At 44.4% G+C, this 19,663-nt stretch overlaps 1 protein-coding gene across 1 annotated transcript; it reads right to left on the bottom strand.

The window, feature by feature from the left end:
• Position 1: 1 nt before the first annotated feature.
• On the bottom strand, positions 2-18,599 carry LOC124663789. The gene is made up of 6 exons (XM_047201451.1): positions 18,235-18,599; positions 3,625-4,135; positions 875-1,015; positions 672-791; positions 488-583; positions 2-386 (listed from the first exon to the last, which is right to left on the bottom strand). The coding sequence occupies exons 1-6, from the start codon at positions 18,597-18,599 to the stop codon at positions 273-275; spliced, it is 1,347 nt and encodes a 448-aa protein (XP_047057407.1). The 3' UTR covers positions 2-272.
• Positions 18,600-19,663: the final 1,064 nt, after the last annotated feature.

Genomic DNA, 19,663 nt, shown 5'->3' with positions numbered 1-19,663 from the left:
CTTGTAACGAAAATGGATTCCATGTGTCTGGAAGCACAAGAGCTGATATTATACTATGTATACGGCTAGGAATTCTCCACGGCAATCCGAACTCAGAAGGCAATTAGTGGAGCTGATTCTGCACACCCATAAAATCAAGTTGCTACGTTACATGCATCTACTGTTTGAACAAGTCTTGTCTTGAAAAAGAATACTACTACATCATGATCTCCACAGAACTGAGAAATTTTCCGTTAATTCTCGCTGCGTCGCCTGCCTGATTCCGTTGCAAGTCACTCGGCGGCGATTTTGGCCGATGGCCTCTTCTTCCCGAGCTTGTGCCGGACCATCCTGACGATCCTCAAAAACCAGTAGGCGCTCACCAGCAGCAAGCTCGTGGCCATCGTCTTTCAAGCAGGAGAAGAAACGGGAATAAGAAGATGCAGAAATGTACATATGGCTGGTCGGGGCCGTTTTAAGCGGAAGTTGAGCAGTCCCTGAAGTTTACCTTGATGAGGATGGGGTTGTCGGCCGTCACGGTGCGGTAGGTGACGTACGTCCCACAGACCATTCGTGCCACTGAGAAGGTCGCCGCGAACAGAATCTAAGTACACATGGCATGGAGAAATTCAGATATACTCCATGACAGAAACATACTTAATTAACCGGCAGCGTCGCGACCGGAAACGTACATCGACGAGGAGGTTGAGGTCGGTGTCCTTGATGCCGAGCTCCTTGAGCATCTCCCTGAGGTGGAGCAGCGGCGCGGTGATCTCCGTGACGATCAGGCACGCCACCAGCTCCGTCCCACTCTGCACACGATTCATCCATTGGCAAGTCAGGTAAGCTTTGCTAAGAGAAGAAGACAAGTAAAAATATACTCCGTAGAAGGTACCCTCTGGTAGGCGAGGCCGGCGCCGAGGCCGACGATGCTGATGAGGTGGTGCAGGGCGTTGTCCAGCCGCGCGTCGCCGCTCAGGTGGCAGCACGCCGCGTCGTAGATCATGTACGACAGCGTCACCGCCAGCGCCCTCATCTGACAGATCACAATTGTGTTACTTGCTCTGTATTTTCTTTGTTTAAGACTTAGGAATACATGTGAATCCAGAGGTGACATCAAGAGAGTCAGTATCTGGATTGCAAATTTGTAACTGTTGCTCCCTACTATACGTTTTTGCATATTCATTCATACGTTTTTAAAACTAGTACTGAACTGTTTCTCTTAAACAACATGTCAAAAAGAGAGGGTGCGACCCCATGTATTTTTTGAACTTTTTAGTTTTTACCCGGCCCTAAGTTGTTATAAAATGTGAAAATTTTAACCACATTTAGTAATACTTTCCCAATTCTGCAAGATGAGCCCACCCATCAAGTCTAAATGAACTGAAAACTTGGGATTGCGAATTTGCGATGGCTACAAACGGGCATGCGGGGATAAACCACCAACGACTGCGACACCACACCACACCGGTAAAGCACTAGGGTTTAGGATCGGACCAAAGTGGGACAAAAAGGCCCCATTGTCCAAAGCTTCTAATATGCTAGTCCATGTCGACCTGACAATTGGGCCCATGTTGGTGGAATGGATATAATTACTAAATATGGTAAGATTTTCCATTTTGTAGCAACTTTGGATAAAAAGTGACAGTAATTGTTTAATGAGGTAATTTGTATCAGAAATTGATAATTCATGTGTGATAAGCTCGAGGAAAAAAAAGTGTCGAAAACTTTGGAATTTTGTACACATGTACGTGTCCGTATACTATATGCACACTAAAACTTTCCGTAAGATTTACATTTTTATGGTGTAAAAATCAAATTTAGTGCTCCAATAATCTTTTTTGTAGAGCAGTGACTAATTCTTTCAACCAACATGTACATGAAACTTTAAAGATATGTCAGACACCAACATCTATAATAGGGTAAACCGCACTGGCGGTCCTGATTCTTTTTCCGCATCTTCACTTTAGTCCCTATTCTTTAAAATTAAACATACAGATCCTAATTCTATCGTTAGTTGCTCACGCGAGGTCCTAAAATGGTTTGATCCGCGTTGACCGATGCCATGTTCACAGTGGAACCCGGGAGACGTACCAGTCACAGTCCATATTTGCAAATAAGCCTTCAAGATGTTGTTCATGTCACCGCGCAGAGTCACCGGCCGGAGCACGCCACCGGTGGAGCAGCATGCTCGCGGCTCGAGGACAGCGCCGCCCCAGCTCCACCCCCGCCGCATCCCCTGCTCCAACCACACGTCACCCGTAGGTCCCCTTGCTTCAACCGCACGTCGTCCCCTGCTCCAGCCAAGTCGTCCTCCTCCAATCTGCCGTCGTGGTGCTATCCCGGTCCTTCCCTGGCTCTTCCAAATCGCCCAGCAGGACCGCCTCCACGTCCTCCCCCTTCTGGTGCAAGGAATCGAACCAAAGCGCCAAGAACTGGCCGCCCCGACGACCTTTTCCCCATCTCCGGTCGGACACCGCCCCGTCCAATCTCCTCCCGCCGCGCACGTCTGTGCGCTCCCTCTAGCCTCGTTGGTGCTTGCGATGGAGGCCAACTGGAAGCCTCCCACGCCATCCTCCACCCCCACCGCGCGACTCTCCTTCGCGCCATCCTCCTGGCCATCCTCACGGGGGCTCGCCGCGAGCTTCCTCGCCCTCCGGCGGAGCAGGTGGTGCGGCACGGCCAGGTCCCGTCTTCTCGCCGGAGGTGCCCTTACCTCGCCGGAGTACGGCGGTGGGAGTACCCAGCGGTGGTGGTGGTGGGCCCACCCGCCCTGGCTTTGAAAGAATTAAAAAATAGTGGGCCTTTTGGCAAATTTGCTAGTCCCGCCGGTACGTCTCGAGGGCTCCACTGTCGATGTGGCAGTGGTCAAACGCCACATAGATAGGTCAACACTGTCCAGACCGATTTAGGACCTCCGATGAATCACTTATAAAAGATTTAGGACCTAAACGTTCAATTTTAAAGAATAAAGACTAAAGTGAAGGGGCGAGAAAAGAATGGGGACCGCCAGTGCGGTTTACTCTCTATAATATAACAAACACATTTATAAAAAAAAACGTTTAAAATGTCTTTGCTGTTCACTCCAAAAGGCAGATGTTCTTAGAGTAGAAACGTTTTCTTTACAGGAGTGTAGAAATCGTTGTCACCGACACAAATGCACAACTTGGAGGTAAAAGTGAAATCAACTTTTTTTTGGATGCCTGGTAGGGATCAAAGGATGTACTACTCCTGCTAGATCTGAAATAGAGATGATGATAGCATAACTTTTTCGGAGACGTAAATGCACGCACCACTCTCTTGTGCAACGGAGTACCATTACCGAATGAGACAGTGTTTCAGAACTGGAAGATCTATTAAAATGAAACGACACTTCCGACGGTAAGGACTGCAACTTAACTTGGTTTTGTTTCTCTGTCGCCATTGATAAGCAAGTCTCTATGCCGTACGTCAATGGTTCGTGCTGTCGCTAGAAACATGGAAGTCTAGTTCCTCTGAATTTAGACTACCAGATCAACATGGCCGAATTAACAAACAACACAGAACACTCGCTCGTTCTTGCGTGGGTTGGATTCAGTCAATTCAAGTTAAGTAATCAGCCAGTAGGAAGGCTGGTTCATGCGTGGGTTGGGTTGGGGTGCGTACCTGGCTCGGCGAGGATGGGGATGCGACTGGGGAGACGGGCGAGGCCCAGTCGTGCACGGAGAGGCAGCCGAGGCCGACGCCGGCGACGGCGTGCATTGTGGAGACGGCCCGGTTGCAGAAGTCGTAGGAGCGCTTGGGGAGCAGCGCCCGCAGCAGCAGGAACGCCGTGGACCAGAAGGCCACCCCGGACGCCACCCAGCTCACCACCGGCACGCCGTGCTCCTCCGTCATTGTGTATCCCCGGCAGTCGAACGCGCGCGCGACCACTCCAAGATCGGCAGGGAGATGTATGGTGGCGCACGCAGAAATGGAGGGGAAGAAGTATCTATCAGGGAGATATATGGTGGCTAGGTGCAGAGGCTGTGGGACGGTGGGAGGCAGGCAGCGGGGAAGAGAGCAGGCAGCAGGCAGCGTGGGTGCCCCATCACCATGTGCAGCAGAGCAGTGCGCAGAATATTGGTGTGCCGCTTCATTGTGGGAGATTTGATGGGGATTGGTTGGGACACCAATGCTGCAGTATTAATCCCCCAGTAGGGTAGAGAGTACTCTTGCATTCTCCATTTTTTCCCAAAGCTCGCCGTGAAGACCAATTACAGCTAGGGAAGGAGTCGATCGGTACACTTGTCCGCTTGTGGTCGCCGGCTGGCCGCCGCCAAGACGGCTTTGCACCCGGTCGGCTACAGCCTACAGCGACAGGTAAGAAGAGTACATCCAATTATTGTGTCGTCGTTCGTCTCATAACTAATCGAGTAAATTCAGTTTGGTGGCGACATCACACCGGATTTATTACTAGCTACTAGCAAGCCAACTGCAGTATATTCCCGGTTGTTGCTGAAGCTGCCGTCGGGCGACGGTGACCACTGACCACCTAGCTGCAGTTGCAAAATTGTGAAAGGCTCGACGAGCGTCTCATTCATCTGCCAGTCATGGCGCCCTGTGGTGACGCCGTCTCTGGCTCGCCCGACGTCTCCACGGTCCAGGAAGAAAATATTGAGGGGAAAAGGCTAGGCAATTCCTATTCATCACCCGCGGACGATGGTTAAACGGAAAACTCTAGAAAAAGGCCGACCTTCGCGAAGGGAAGACAACTCGCTCCGCGCTCGACAAGTGGCGCGCTGTGGTGCCAGAAAATCTCTGGGAAGTGGTCTCCCTACTCGACACATGTCGCAAGGAGAAGCAAAGTGGGGATGAGGAAGGAGAGAGAAGGCAGAGGGGCTGCGTTTTTCCCTTTATTTTCTAGATTCGGTTTTTCAAAATGAAATATCTTGAGAACCGTAACTCCAAATGACGAACCGTTTTCACTTTTGAGATCCTCTCGTCGAGATCTTCAAAACAAGATCCCATGTTGATAGGTTTCAAGATACTTTTTTTTCGTACCTCCTATACTATTATGGTTGTACTCGTCTTGTGTATCTAACTGTACTCGTGCATGAACTGATAAATACTTCTCTTTTTGAAGGTATTCAGTGCATTTTTCCCTTTACTCGTGTGAGCAACTGTACATGTACTCGTTTGTGTGCGTGAGTGTACCTGTCTTATGTGGACGACTGTACATGTACTCGTTTGTGTGCGCGAGTGTACCTGTCTTATGTGGACGACTGTACCTGTACTCGCTCGTGTAGGCGACTGTACTTACTCGTGTGCGCGACTGTACCTGTCTCGTGTGAACGACTGTACCTGTCTCGTGTGAACGACTGTACATGTCTTATGTAGATGACTGTACCTGTACTCGCTCGTGTAGGCGACTGTACTTACTCGTGTGCGCGACTGTACCTGTCTCGTGTGAGCGACTGTACCTGTACTCGCTCGTGTACGTGAGTGTATTTGTGTTGCATATATAGTTGTACCTATACATTATACGTACCTGTACTCGCTCGTGTGCGCCACTGTACTCGCTCGTCTGCACGAGTGTACTCGCTCGTGTGCGTAATCGTTGATACGTCTCCAACGTATCGATAATTTCTTGTGTTCCATGCCACATTATTGATGTTATCTACATGTTTTATGCACACTTTATGTCATATTCGTGCATTTTCTGGAACTAACCTATTAACAAGATGCCGAAGTGCCGCTTCTCGTTTTCTCGCTGTTTTTGGTTTCGAAATCCTAGTAACGAAATATTCTCGGAATCGGACGAAATCAACGCCCAGTGTTCCTATTTTACCCGGAAGCCTCCGAACACACGAGAACCGCCGGAGAAGAGGCACGGGGCCACCAAACCCTAGCCCGGCGCGGCCAAGGGGGGCGCGTCCCCCTAGGGTGTGGACCCCCTTCGACCTTCCTCGCGCCGCCTCTCCGCCTATAAAAAGCCCCCGGATCGGAAAACCCGATACCAATTGACGAAACTCCGAGAAAGACTCCGTGGGCGCCGCCGCCATCGCGAAACTCCAATTCGGGGGACGAACTCGTTTCGGCACCTGCCGGGACGGGGAATTGCCCCCGGAGCCATCTCCACCGCCGTCTTCACCGCCATCTTCACCGCCATCGTCGCCTCCATGATGAGGAGGGAGTAATCCATCCCCGAGGCCGAGGGCTTCGCCGTAGCTATGTGGTTCATCTCTCTCCCATGTACCTCAATACAATAATCTCATGAGTCTGCTTTACATGATTGAGATTCATATGAGTTTTGTATCACTATTATCTATGTGCTACTCTAGCAAAGTTATTAAAGTAGTTGTATTCCTCCTCGCACGTGTGTAAAGGTGACGAGTGTGTGCACCGTGTTAGTACTTGGTTTATGCTATGATCATGATCTCTTGTAGATTGCGAAGTTAACTATTGCTATGATAATATTGATGTGATCTATTCCTCCTACATATGCATGAAGGTGACAGTGTGCATGCTATGCTAGTACTTGGTTTAGTCTTTTGATCTATCTTACACTAAAGGTTACTTAAACATGAGCATTATTGTGGAGCTTGTTAACTCCGACATTGAGGGTTCGTGTAATCCTACGCAATGTGTTCATCATCCAACAAAAGTGTAGAGTATGCATTTATCTATTCTGTTATGTGATCAATGTTGAGAGTGTCCACTAGTGAAAGTGTAATCCCTAGGCCTTGTTCCTAAATATCGCTATCGCTCGCTTGTTTACTCGTTTCTATCGTGTTACTACTGTCGCAATACTACCACCATCAACTACACGCCGGCAAGCTATTTTCCGGCACCGTTGCTACTCGCTCATACTTATTTATACCACCTGTATTTCACTATCTCTTCGCCGAACTAGTGCACCTATTAGGTGTGTTGGGGACACAAGAGACTTCTTGCTTTGTGGTTGCGGGGTTGCATGAGAGGGATATCTTTGACCTCTTCCTCCCCGAGTTCGATAAACCTTGGGTGATCCACTTAAGGGAAAACTTGCTGCTCGTTCTACAAACCTCTGCTCTTGGAGGCCCAACACTGTCTACAGGAAAGGAGGGGGAACGTAGACATCAAGCTATTTTCTGGCGCCGTTGCCGGGGAGGAAAGGTAAAAGGTACTCACACTCCGGATCTCGGCTACTAAGCTATTTTCGCCATTGTAAGTACTCGAAGCTATTTCCTTTAGATCCTGCAATTGCAACTTTTTGTTTCTTGTTTACACTAGCTAGGCATAATGGAAAACAACAAAAAAATCGGTGAGCTTTTTAATCTTTTTCCTGATTTAGAATTGTTTGATGCGAAAATTAAAAAACCTATGGAACCTTATTTGCATGTTAGTAGCGATGTTATTAGTATGAATGCAATTACTGCTAATGCTATGGAGAAGTCTAAGCTTGGGGAAGCTAGTTTTTGTGATCTTTTTAGCTTCCCATCTTTAGGGGAGAAAAGTTGTTCTGATAATGCTTTATCTCCCATATGCGATAACTCTAATGATGATTCTGATATTTTGAATCCACCTGCTGAAAGTATTCCGTATAAAATACCTATGAAAATTATTGAACGTGTTATGGATAATCACTATAAAGGGGATGGAACCGTCCATCCTAGAGATCATTTACTGTTTTTGCACGAATTATGCGGGTTATTCAAGTGTGCAGGTATCTCTATGGATGAAGTGAGGAAGAAGCTATTCTCTCGTTTCGCTTGTCTGGTAAAGCGGCGCATTGGTATAAATTGTTGGAGAATAGACATTCTCTTGGTTGGGAGGAAATTGCATCTCTCTTTTATTCTAAATTTTATCCTCCGCATGAAGTGCATATTGATAGGAATTATATTTATAACTTTTATCCTCGTGATGGGGAGAGTATTTCTCAAGCATGGGGGAGATTGAAATCACTAATGCTCAAATGTCCCATTCATGAGTTTCCCCGTAATGTTATTGTTAATAATTTTTATGCGAGGCTTTCAGGACAACACAAGGACTATCTGGACGCGTGTTCGGAGGGATCTTTCACAAGCAAGGAGGTTGAAGCTAGGTGGGATCTTCTTGATCGGATTGAGGACAACGCCGAAGGATGGGAGAACGACAAAGGAAAAGAGTCGGTATAAATTATGATTATGAATGCATTGAAGCTTTTATGGATACCGATAAATTTCGAAATATGAGTGCTACTTATGGTCTTGACTCTCAAGTTGCTGCAAATCTTTATAAAGCCTTTGCTTCTCATTTTGAATTGCCTAAAAAGAATTTTGATAAGTATCATGAACCTTTTAAAGAGGCTTGCATGAAGAATGAAATTGTTGTTAATTATTGCAATAAGCATGCTCAAACTCCTAAGAATGCTATTTCCTATAAGCATGTTAATTTTTGTGGAATACATAGACCTTGTGGAATTAATCAAATCAAAGATGAATATTGTATCCATCATGCTAATGAAAAAACTAGAAAGTGGCTTAGGGCTCTAGATGATCTTGGTAAAAAAGTTTGTGCCCTCTATCCTTTTATTTGTGAAGTTTGCCATGAAGTGGGTCATTTTAATTTTCAATGCTCCTCCAATGATAATTTGAACCCAATGAGTGCTGCAAATTTGTATTGTGATGATGAAATTACTCCTAATCAGCATGATGAACTTACTTTATTTTTGGGGTGTGAAGAACTCGTCGAGAAAAATCTCTTTGTTACATATGAGTGATCTTGATATTGATGATGTCATGCATGGGTGTTTTTCTTATTGCATTGATAATAGCCATACAAATACTTACATACAAAATATTTTAGAAGATGACACCTTGCCAAAATATGATAGGACCGCTGTGTGTTTTCAACTAATTAATGAAAAGGAGGGATCCTCCCAAGTTTCTTCTATTGTTTCTGAAAGTAAATCAGGTTATGCGGACAAGCCACCCTTCAAGCCTCTCCCCCCTGAAGAAGGGAACGAGGAAAAGGAGAAGGAGAAGAAGAAGAAGAAGGGAACGAAGAAGAAGAAGAAGAATAAGGGGAATAAAAAGAAAGAGGTAACAACATATCCCCGCGTATATGAGATAACGATAGGTAACCGTAAGTATGTTGCTCCTGATGATTATTGTGATAATGAATCTAAATACGATGATCTTCCTATGCCCTTTACATACATTAGCAATCATGATTTGAATGAGCACACTACTTTTGATATTGCAAATCTCTCGGGAAATTAATTCTGAAAATGATGATGATAATGATTGCCATAGTGTCAGTGTTATCCATGCTTCCTCCCATAATGATATAGAAAGCTCTAAGCTTGGGGAAGAGGTGTTTGCAAATCCTTTAGCTACTGGTCATTATGTTCTTGATACATCTCCTTCTAATAACAATAATGGTGTGGACACGGATAAACCGATTGTGAAAGATAACTATTCTATTTCTTATGATGACACTGTGCCTCCGATCTCTGATGTTTATTACAAAGAATGCTATGATATAGGTTCTAACTATCCTTATGAAACTTGTCATAGTCATGATTGGGTTACCAAAAACAATTCCCTTAATATGCAACTTGTTTACCATGTTCAAATTCTTGATAATAATCCTGCTCCAATTACTATTAATGAAAAGAACTCTCCTTATGCCAAAATTAATGATACTTCTATGCATATGAACCATGATAAGAATGTTTTAAGTGATGGGTATATTGTGGATTTCATCAATGATGCTACTGAAAGTTATTATGAGAGAGGGAAATATGGTTATATGCATCTTAATAATATTAAGTTTCCCCTCTTTATGTTGAGAATCCGGAAGTTACTCGTGTTTTATCCTCTTATGCTTGTCACTTTGTTCTTCATGAATTCATTTGTGTATAAGATTCCTCTTCATAGGAAGCATGTTAGACTTAAATTTGTTTTGAACTTGCCTCTTGAAGCTCTCTTTTGCTTCAAATACTATTTCCGCGAATGGATTATTAAAACTGCTGAGCCCATCTTAATGGCTATAAAGAAAAGAACTTCTTGGGAGATAACCCATGTGTTATTTTGCTACAGTACTTTGTTTTATATTTGTGTCTTGGAAGTTGTTTACTACTGTAGCAACCTCTCCTTATCTTAGTTTTGTTTTTTGTTGTGCCAAGTAAAGTCTTTGATAGTAAAGTAAGTACTAGATTTGGATTACTGCGCAGTTCCAGATTTCTTTGCTGTCACGAATCTGGGTCCACCTCCCTGTAGGTAGCTCAGAAAATTATGCCAATTTACGTGCATGATCCTCAGATATGTACGCAACTTTCATTCAATTTGAGCATTTTCATTTGAGCAAGTCTGGTGGCCTAATAAAATCCATCTTTACGGACTGTTCTGTTTTGACAGATTCTGCCTTTTATTTCGCATTGCCTCTTTTGCTATGTTGGATGAATTTCTTTGATCCATTAATGTCCAGTAGCTTTATGCAATGTCCAGAAGTGTTAAGAATGATTGTGTCACCTCTGAACATGTTAATTTTTATTGTCCACTAACCCTCTAATGAGTTGTTTCGAGTTTGGTGTGGAGGAAGTTTTCAAGGGTCAAGAGAGGAGGATGATATACTATGATCAAGGAGAGTGAAAGCTCTAAGCTTGGGGATGCACCCGGTGGTTCACCCCTGCATATATCAAGAAGACTCAAGCGTCTAAGCTTGGGGATGCCCAAGGCATCCCCTTCTTCATCGACAACATTATCGGGTTCCTCCCCTGAAACTATATTTTTATTCCATCACATCTTATGTGCTTTTTCTTGGAGCGTCTGTTTGTTTGCTTTTGTTTTTGTTTGTGTTTGAATAAATTGGATTACATCATGCTTGTGTGGGAGAGAGACACGCTCCGCTGGTTCGAATGAACACATGTGTTCTTAGCTCATAATATTCATGGCGAAGTTTCCTCTTCGTTAAATTGTTATATGGTTGGAATTGGAAAATGATACATGTAGTAATTGCTATAAATGTTTTGGGTAATGTGATACTTGGCAATTGTTGTGCTCATGTTTAAGCTCTTGCATCATATACTTTGCACCCATTAGTGAAGAAATACATAGAGCATGCTAAAATTTGGTTTGCATAATTGGTCTCTCTAAGGTCTAGATAATTTCTAGTAAGGTGTTTGAACAACAAGGAAGACGATGTATAGTCTTATAATACTTGTAATATGTCTTTTATGTGAGTTTTGCTGTACTAGTTCATCCTTGTGTTTGCCTCAAACAACCTTGCTAGCCTAAACCTTGTATCGAGAGGGAATACTTCTCATGCATCCAAATACTTGAGCCAACGCTATGCCATTTGTGTCCACCATACCTACCTACTACATGGTATTTCTCCGCCATTCCAAAGTAAATTGCTTGAGTGCTACCTTTAAACAATTCAAAATTTATTACCTCTTATTTGTGTCAATGTTTTATAGCTCATGAGGAAGTATGTGGTGTTTATCTTTCAATCTTGTTGGGCAACTTTCACCAATGGACTAGTGGCTTCATCCGCTTATCCAATAATTTTGCAAAAAGAGCTGGCAATGGGATTCCCAGTCCCAAATTAACAAACTAAAAATAGACACTCCTCCATGGTATGTGATTGTTGGACGGCACCAGAAGGATTCGGTTAGCCATGGCTTGTGTAAGCAAAGGTTGGGAGGAGTGTCATCATAATAAAACTAAAATAAAAAGGTACTCCTTCATGGTATGAGATTGTTGGCAGGCACCCGAGGATTCGGTTAGCCATGGTTTGTGAAAGAAAGGTTGGAAGGAGTGCCATCCAAAAATAAAATAAAATGGGAGCCGCTCTTTGAAGGTTTGTCCGGCAAGGGGGTTAGAGTACCCGCTACCATTCGTTGACAACAACAAACACCTCTCAAAACTTTACTTTTATGCTCTCTTTATGTTTTCAAAATCAAAGCTCTAGCACAAATATAGCAATCGATGCTTTTCCTCTATGAGGACCATTCTTTTACTTTCATTGTTGAGTCAGTTCACCTATTTCTCTCCATCTCAATAAAGCAAACACTTGTGTGAACTGTGCATTGATTCTTACATATTTGCATATTGCATTTGTTATATTGCTTTGCATTGACAATTATCCATGAGATATACATGTTACAAGTTGAAAGCAACCGCTGAAACTTAATCTTCTTTTGTGTTGCTTCAATACCTTTACTTTGAATTATTGCTTTATGAGTTAACTCTTATGCAAGACTTATTGATGCTTGTCTTGAAGTGCTATTCATGAAAAGTCTTTGCTATATGATTCAGTTGTTTACTCATGCCATTACCATTGTTTTGATCGCTGCATTCACTACATATGCTTTACAAATAGTATGATCAAGTTTATGATGGCATGTCACTCCAGAAATTATCTTTGTTATCGTTTTACCTGCTCGGGACGAGCGAGAACTAAGCTTAGGGATGCTGATACGTCTCCAACGTATCGATAATTTCTTGTGTTCCATGCCACATTATTGATGTTATCTACATGTTTTATGCACACTTTATGTCATATTCGTGCATTTTTCGGAACTAACCTATTAACAAGATGCCGAAGTGCCAGTTCTCGTTTTCTGCTGTTTTTGGTTTCGAAATCCTAGTAACGAAATATTCTCGGAATCGGACGAAATCAACGCCCGAGTTCCTATTTTACCCGGAAGCCTCCGAACACACGAGAACCGCCGGAGAAGAGGCACGGGGCCACCAAACCCTAGCCCGGCGCGGCCAGCGGGGGCGCCCCCTAGGGTGTGGACCCCCCTTCGACCTTCCTGCGCCGCCTCTCCGCCTATAAAAAGCCCCTGGATCAGAAAACCCGATACCAATTGACGAAACTCCAGAAAGACTCCAGGGGCGCCGCCGCCATCGCGAAACTCCAATTCGGGGGACAGAACTCTGTTTCGGCACCCTGCCGGGACGGGGAATTGCCCCGGAGCCATCTCCACCGCCGTCTTCACCGCCATCTTCACCGCCATCGCTGCCTCCATGATGAGGAGGGAGTAATCCATCCCCGAGGCTGAGGGCTTCGCTGTAGCTATGTGGTTCATCTCTCTCCCATGTACCTCAATACAATAATCTCATGAGCTGCTTTACATGATTGAGATTCATATGAGTTTTGTATCACTATTATCTATGTGCTACTCTAGCAAAGTTATTAAAGTAGTTGTATTCCTCCTTCACGTGTGTAAAGGTGACAGTGTGTGCACCGTGTTAGTACTTGGTTTATGCTATGATCATGATCTCTTGTAGATTGCGAAGTTAACTATTGCTATGATAATATTGATGTGATCTATTCCTCCTACATATGCATGAAGGTGACAGTGTGCATGCTATGCTAGTACTTGGTTTAGTCTTTTGATCTATCTTACACTAAAGGTTACTTAAACATGAGCATTATTGTGGAGCTTGTTAACTCCGGCATTGAGGGTTCGTGTAATCCTACGCAATGTGTTCATCATCCAACAAAAGTGTAGAGTATGCATTTATCTATTCCGTTATGTGATCAATGTTGAGAGTGTCCACTAGTGAAAGTGTAATCCCTAGGCCTTGTTCCTAAATACTGCTATCGCTGCTTGTTTACTGTTTTACTGTGTTACTACTGCTGCAATACTACCACCATCAACTACACGCCAGCAAGCTATTTTCTGGCACCGTTGCTACTGCTCATACTTATTTATACCACCTGTATTTCACTATCTCTTCGCCGAACTAGTGCACCTATTAGGTGTGTTGGGGACACAAGAGACTTCTTGCTTTGTGGTTGCAGGGTTGCATGGGAGGGATATCTTTGACCTCTTCCTCCCTGAGTTCGATAAACCTTGGGTGATCCACTTAAGGGAAAACTTGCTGCTGTTCTACAAACCTCTGCTCTTGGAGGCCCAACACTGTCTACATGAAAGGAGGGGGAACGTAGACATCAACTGTACCTATGTTTTGATATATAAAAAACGAGGACATACACTTGTACGTAGCTTTTGTAGTTGATTTTGCCAGAGTTAGCTAGCTACGCAGTACATACTCGCGCGGGATGGGATGAGCTAGCTAGCTACGCTACGTACTCGCGCGGGACGCGATAAGCTAGCGCGGAGCGCGTATACAGACGCGCGGCAGCACGTACTCGTGCGATACTGGAGCATCGCGTACTCGCGTGCGATACAGGCGCGTACTCGTGCAGGCGGCGGCGCGCGTGCTTGCGCGGGACCGGACTCGGGCGGGATCTCGCGTACGGACACGCGTCAGCTTCTGGGTACGTTTTGCGGGATAAGTTTTTCCCTTTGCAAAGGTTGGTCTTTTTATAGTGGTTAAACTATCGCGTGTGTGGTTTCTCCCGCGGGGAGAGTTTGGGCCGTGGCCCATTAACATACAGGGAGCTTGTAGGTCTCGGTTTTCTGGTTTTTGTTGAGTTTTTCTATGGTTTCTTGGGTTTTGATTTTCTTTCGGTTTTTCTTTGATTTTTTCTTTTCTTCTTTTTGCAGTTTTTCTTTTTTTAACAAATTTTAAAGTGAAGCAAAATTTAAAGTTAAGAAAATTTTAAAGTAAGCAAATTTCAAATCTGACCAAATTTTGAATCTGGGCAATTTTTAAATCTAAGCAAATTTTGAATCTGGGAAAATTTGAAATCTAAGCAAATTTTCGAATCTGGAAATTTTTGAAATAACCGAACTAATGGGCAGGCCCATTAACGGTTTCCCCTTAAACCATCGCTAAGGGGTGATGGTTAGCACCCGGCAATTCCTATTCATCACCAACCATCGCCCGCGTGGTTTCACCCGCGGGGAGAGTTTAGGTCGCGTGTAACATCCCAACTTTTGCAACCTTGTTTAGTTGTCCAGAGTGCAAAAAAACAGGGGGAACAAAAACTTTTTTTTTCTAGTGTTGACATGTTTTGATTGCAATGTTTGTTTGGCTTTGTTTTTTGATTGATGATTGCTAGTGCTACCTAAAGTACCTCAACCACGTCCTCTAGTCTCCAGAAAAACACTCATGCTATGGCCCCTCTTGTATTACTTCAATCGACTCTTTGCAAAAGTATTTGAACTTTTTGACACAACACAAAACCTATCTTCTTTTGTATTTTGACTCAAAGTCTTAATTCAAAAGGTCTTGACAAAAATCTTTTCTTTAAAATTGGCTATGGTCACTTAGATCATAGTTTTACAATAGGGTTTTCTAAAATTATTGTTGACACAAAGTATTTTCCAAATGGCATACTCTTACTTTGTGAGAGTTAAGATTTTATAAAAGCTTTTATATGCAGTTTTGATTTCCAACAGTAAAATGGAGTGATCCATATTTTATTCTAATTCTACTATGGATCATCCTACTCTTCTAAAGAAAAACCTCTCTCATCTCAAAGGTTTCAAATAAACTTTTTACCCATTTTTAAATCAAGTAAGGGCCATAGACACCAAAAATAATTAGAGGACTATTTGATCGGTGATCAAATATCCTTGGCATTTTCCTTGCTACTAATAGGTCTCATTGATCTATCATTTAACATCCCCACTTCATCTTGTTAGATGATCATTTGGCCAACAAAGGATAAATCTCGAATTGTATCTCAACCTCTCCAAGATCATCCAAATCTATGTTAGAAAACATTCTTAACCCTACCACCACATAATCGCATGTGGGCACTTGTTCAACTTTTTATTCTTGAACTATTTGATATTTGTTTGTATGGACATTACTGTTAGTGTGCGTGCTGATTAGACCTATGAGTGGCTCTGCTTAACCTTGATTGAATTGTTGGTGATGGCATGCTTTGTTTCAGCACTTGTCTGATCTTACTTACTTGTATGGTTGCCTAACAAAACTGCCTTCAACACACTTACACATAGTATCACGAAAACCAGTGATGCCATGATCATCTTTCTTTTACACCTTAATCTCAATTCATTTCTTATCTATGATAAAACCCTTTTGGACATGCCATTGTTTATTGGGTTTGAACCCTATGGCCTTATGCGTCTCAAAATATGTCCATTTCTAAAACCCTACACTTACCCTAAGTGGTAATGGTGATCATTATTGATCGCCATGCAATGTAAGTGCTCGGTAAACTCCTTTTTTCTAAACCATATTTTAGGTATTTCTTGTTTCCTTCACAAAGTGGAGTATGCCTATTTGATAAACCTTGCTTTATTTTTTTTTTAAATCGTAAATTGCTCTTGGTTTTCTAAAACTATTTCCGAAATAGTTTTCAAGTTTTGTTTTCAAAGCAAAATATGGATGATCATGGATATCATCACGAACAATAAAATAAAATGGAGAGTTGACCTTGGGTCAACACAAGTTGCTCCGTGCAGCCAGAACAAAACCCCAATCCTAGCATCACTCTGAAAACCATCCGAATTCTGAAACTGTCCGAAACCGACTACTGGCAGTAATCCCTGCAGATCAATGGAATGCTCCACTTTCGACCTCTCCTTTTTCCTCATTTCTCCACCAAATTTTGATCTCTAAAATTCCTTGTTATCGTGGATGTATCCTTAACATCTGAGAAGAAAATTCAGCTCATTCGGTGCACCCATGTCCTCCTGGGGAAAATGTGAATATCGGTTGATCTCATCGAACTTCAGAAAATGACCTTCGGGTTCATCTACAGTCTCGACTTTGAGCCTTCCTCTTGCCCTCGTTTCTCCACCATTAATTCGTCTATAAAATTCTTGATAAGCTTGGTACCTTCCTCTTCTCCATGCAATACGTTTTATATCAAATAGAGCTCTGAGGCGTTAGCAGGAATTCGGACAAATCGACCCGATGAAGCTATCATCTCTGAATTTCAGTTATGAGTCTGGGCATCAGTATTTTTCCTCGACTTTGGCACTCGTTTTCTCCATTGTTTGCCAACCGTTTGACTCTCTGAAAATTTCCCGGTAAAGCTGGCACTACTCTCTACATCTTTGTTATTCACCTTTTTACGTGAATGCTTTTGCATCGAGCTGAAGCTAGGTGGGAAGTGAGGCTCGTTAAATTCCTGCAGCCTGAAAGTTTCGATTCATTGAACGAGCTAGCTCGATCTGATCCTCTCTCCCCTGGCCTCCCTTGTCCTCTTCCTTTGGCACCTTCTTCCGTCACGAGCGCCACCCACAGCACCTGCTCATCTCCCTGTCCTTTTCCTCTTGGTCGAGCTCGCCGCCCACGGCAGCCAGTCGACGGGCGCCTCGCCTGACATAGCTCGGCCCTGTCCCTTTTAGGCGCGCCCGGCCTCCTACCCCTCTCTGTCGCTTCGCTTAGAGCGATTCGATAGTATAGGTAGCTGTTGGTTATAATGAATGTCATATCGTTTGTAGTCATCGTATAAGCTAACATGTGCAATAGTTGGCTATAAGAATGCTAGTCTTTACTTAATATATGGCCCACCTTTCGCTCTCACAAGGTGCTCTAGGAGCACGTCTGAGAATTTGGCTATTGCATAGTAGCCGCATCTCACTTCTCTCTCCTCTTACTACTCTCCTCCAACTCATCTAAAATATACTCCCTCTGTTCCATTCTATAGTGCCTATTGTTTTTGGCACGGAAATTAGCGCAAGAGTAGTTTTTACACAAGACCCCTAGCTGAACGATTTGAGATCAACGTAAAATTTGGGAAATTCATATCTTCCTAACTTACCATAACAATTTTGGGAGCTGAATGATTTGGGAGCTGAACGGGGAGGGGGTAATTGAAAAAAAGCTAAGCTAAAACCTTATATTCTGAAACAAATGCCAAAAATCTATAGGCACTATAGAAAGGAACGGAGGGAGTATTATTTAATGTCTTATAGTCAGCTGACTGGACTCTATTGTACTTGCTCTTATGTCCCCGAGCTCCACCGCCGCATGGACCGGCGAGCGCGCGCCACGGCCAGTGCGGCCTCGGTAGACCGGCTTCGTCCTGGTTTTAAGCCAGCCCCAGAGCCTCCCACTCTCCCTACTTGTACTCCTCTCACTTCTTCCACTCTCACCAGAACACCGGCCTCCAAGGCCCACGGTCAAGGACGAGACCGAGCCGTGCCGCCGCTCTGCTGTCGCGCACGGCGCACGTCGTTGTTGACCTCCGTCCCTCTCCCTCGACTCCCTCTCTGATGTTTCGAGTCCTCTGTCACTTCGGCAGCGGCTGATGCCTACCTATTCCTTGCCGGGAACCCGCCGCGGCCTTGTCATCGTCGGAACGCATCCATGCGGACGACGCGAAACCCGTCGTCGTCCCCGAAGTCTTTCTCGGTGCCGTCCGCGTCGAGCGCGACCTAGGTTCCGCGCAGTGCGTCCGGCCACTGCTGCACCGTCCACGACCCGCCTCTGCAATGTTCCCTTCGCCGTCGTCGGGGCTCCGTCCGTGCTGAAGCCGCACTCGTCGCGTCCGCTAAGCCAACCGGCCGCCGCGCATGCGCGTCGGAGGCGCCATGCCAGGTAGCTGCACCCGCCTTTCCTCCCTTCCACGCCATCCCTCGGGCTCCGACCGTCGCCCAGGCCCCGGTAGTCGCCGTCGCTGAGCCCTGGCACGGACACGGCCGTGCAGAGGTTCGCGACGCGGAGTACTGCCTCGTCAGCGTCGCTGCGTGGGAGCCGCATGCGCCGTCCTCGGCAAGCCCCTGCATCGTCTGCGACCTCCGCCTCGCCCTGCGTCGACTCCGCCGTCTCCGACAGCCCCCTGGTGAGCATCCGTCTCCGACCTCCTCGTACAGGTTGTGGCCGCCTCCAAGTCCTGGTGGTTATCGATGGGATCGTCAGCGATCGTTGGATCAAGAACCTACGCCTGCATGCGGCCCAGCCTTGTGCATCTCGCAAACCTGCCGGCCGCCCAGCCCCGCTCGGGTCGAGCCAAGCCTCACCCTCCCGCACGCGTGTGCAACGGATCGGGGCCGGAGCCGGCCACTCCAGATTTTCGGCCCAATCTGTTTCCTTTTTACTGTTCCTATTTTGGATATCTGATCTGTTTGTAGTAGCTTTTAAATCATTAATAATTCTTCACACACCCAAATCACGTGATTCAAATTTATACAGGTTTAAGAACAAATTATTGAACACCTCCATTTGCATGCATGTGATTTTATGCTATATAAATGTACAGGAATTTGTTTTGGTAAAATGTCGCGTGTGTAGTGTTTAATTTTTTGTGAGAGTTCTGTAGATCATTTTTCAGTAAGGTTAATTTTGTTACGAAGTAGATCTCAGTATCTTTATTTTGGTGTATCATACCCTACCAGGAGCTTCCTGGTTTTTGTTTGGCTTAGAGGTTAAGTTTTGTCCAGAACTGACTTAGGCGATTTTTTTTTGAAAAAGAAAAGCAGTTTTGAAACAAAATAAACGCCCAGTGGTTAGTACCACATTGGACTTTCTGTGTGCCAGAGGGAATATTTTTGTGATGTGTAGATTATTTCTAGGATTTTTGAAAACAAAACAGATCCCTTTTTCAGTATAAAAATTCTAGAAATTATTTTATAGCTTCGAAATTGGTAAACCAAATTTTGTGTGGATACTTGTTTGAGTAGCTATCTAGATATATAAGTTTTGTTTGTTGAAGTTGTGTATTGTTTTGTGAGCTAAATAAACTAGTCCTAGGTTTTCTCCACTTGTAAAATTGTTAAAAATATTTTCTAAACCTTTTTGGCATGAAACCAACTTGGTTGAACTCTCCCAGATTATACCTACCAGTAGGTATACATGTTGCCCACTGGTTTTGTACTGAGAGCTTTTGACTAAGTAATTGGGATTCTAGGCTTATT

This window comes from Lolium rigidum, chromosome 6, assembly GCF_022539505.1.
Source record: "Lolium rigidum isolate FL_2022 chromosome 6, APGP_CSIRO_Lrig_0.1, whole genome shotgun sequence".
In the NCBI taxonomy this organism is placed as follows: Eukaryota; Viridiplantae; Streptophyta; class Magnoliopsida; order Poales; family Poaceae; genus Lolium; species Lolium rigidum.
Note: the sequence above shows the minus strand (reverse complement) of the source record. Positions and strands in the feature narration are given on the sequence as shown.

Excerpts from the sequence above, each read along its gene's own strand:
- LOC124663789 (XM_047201451.1), bottom strand. The coding sequence starts at position 18,599 with ATGCTCACCAGGGGGCTGTCGGAGACGGCGGAGTCGACGCAGGGCGAG. Across the intron at positions 4,136-18,234 it reads GCGAAGGGAACATTGCAGAG|CATTGGTGTCCCAACCAATC; the intron begins GCGGGTCGTGGA and ends TTAATACTGCAG. Across the intron at positions 387-487 it reads ACAACCCCATCCTCATCAAG|ACGATGGCCACGAGCTTGCT; the intron begins GTAAACTTCAGG and ends CCTGCTTGAAAG.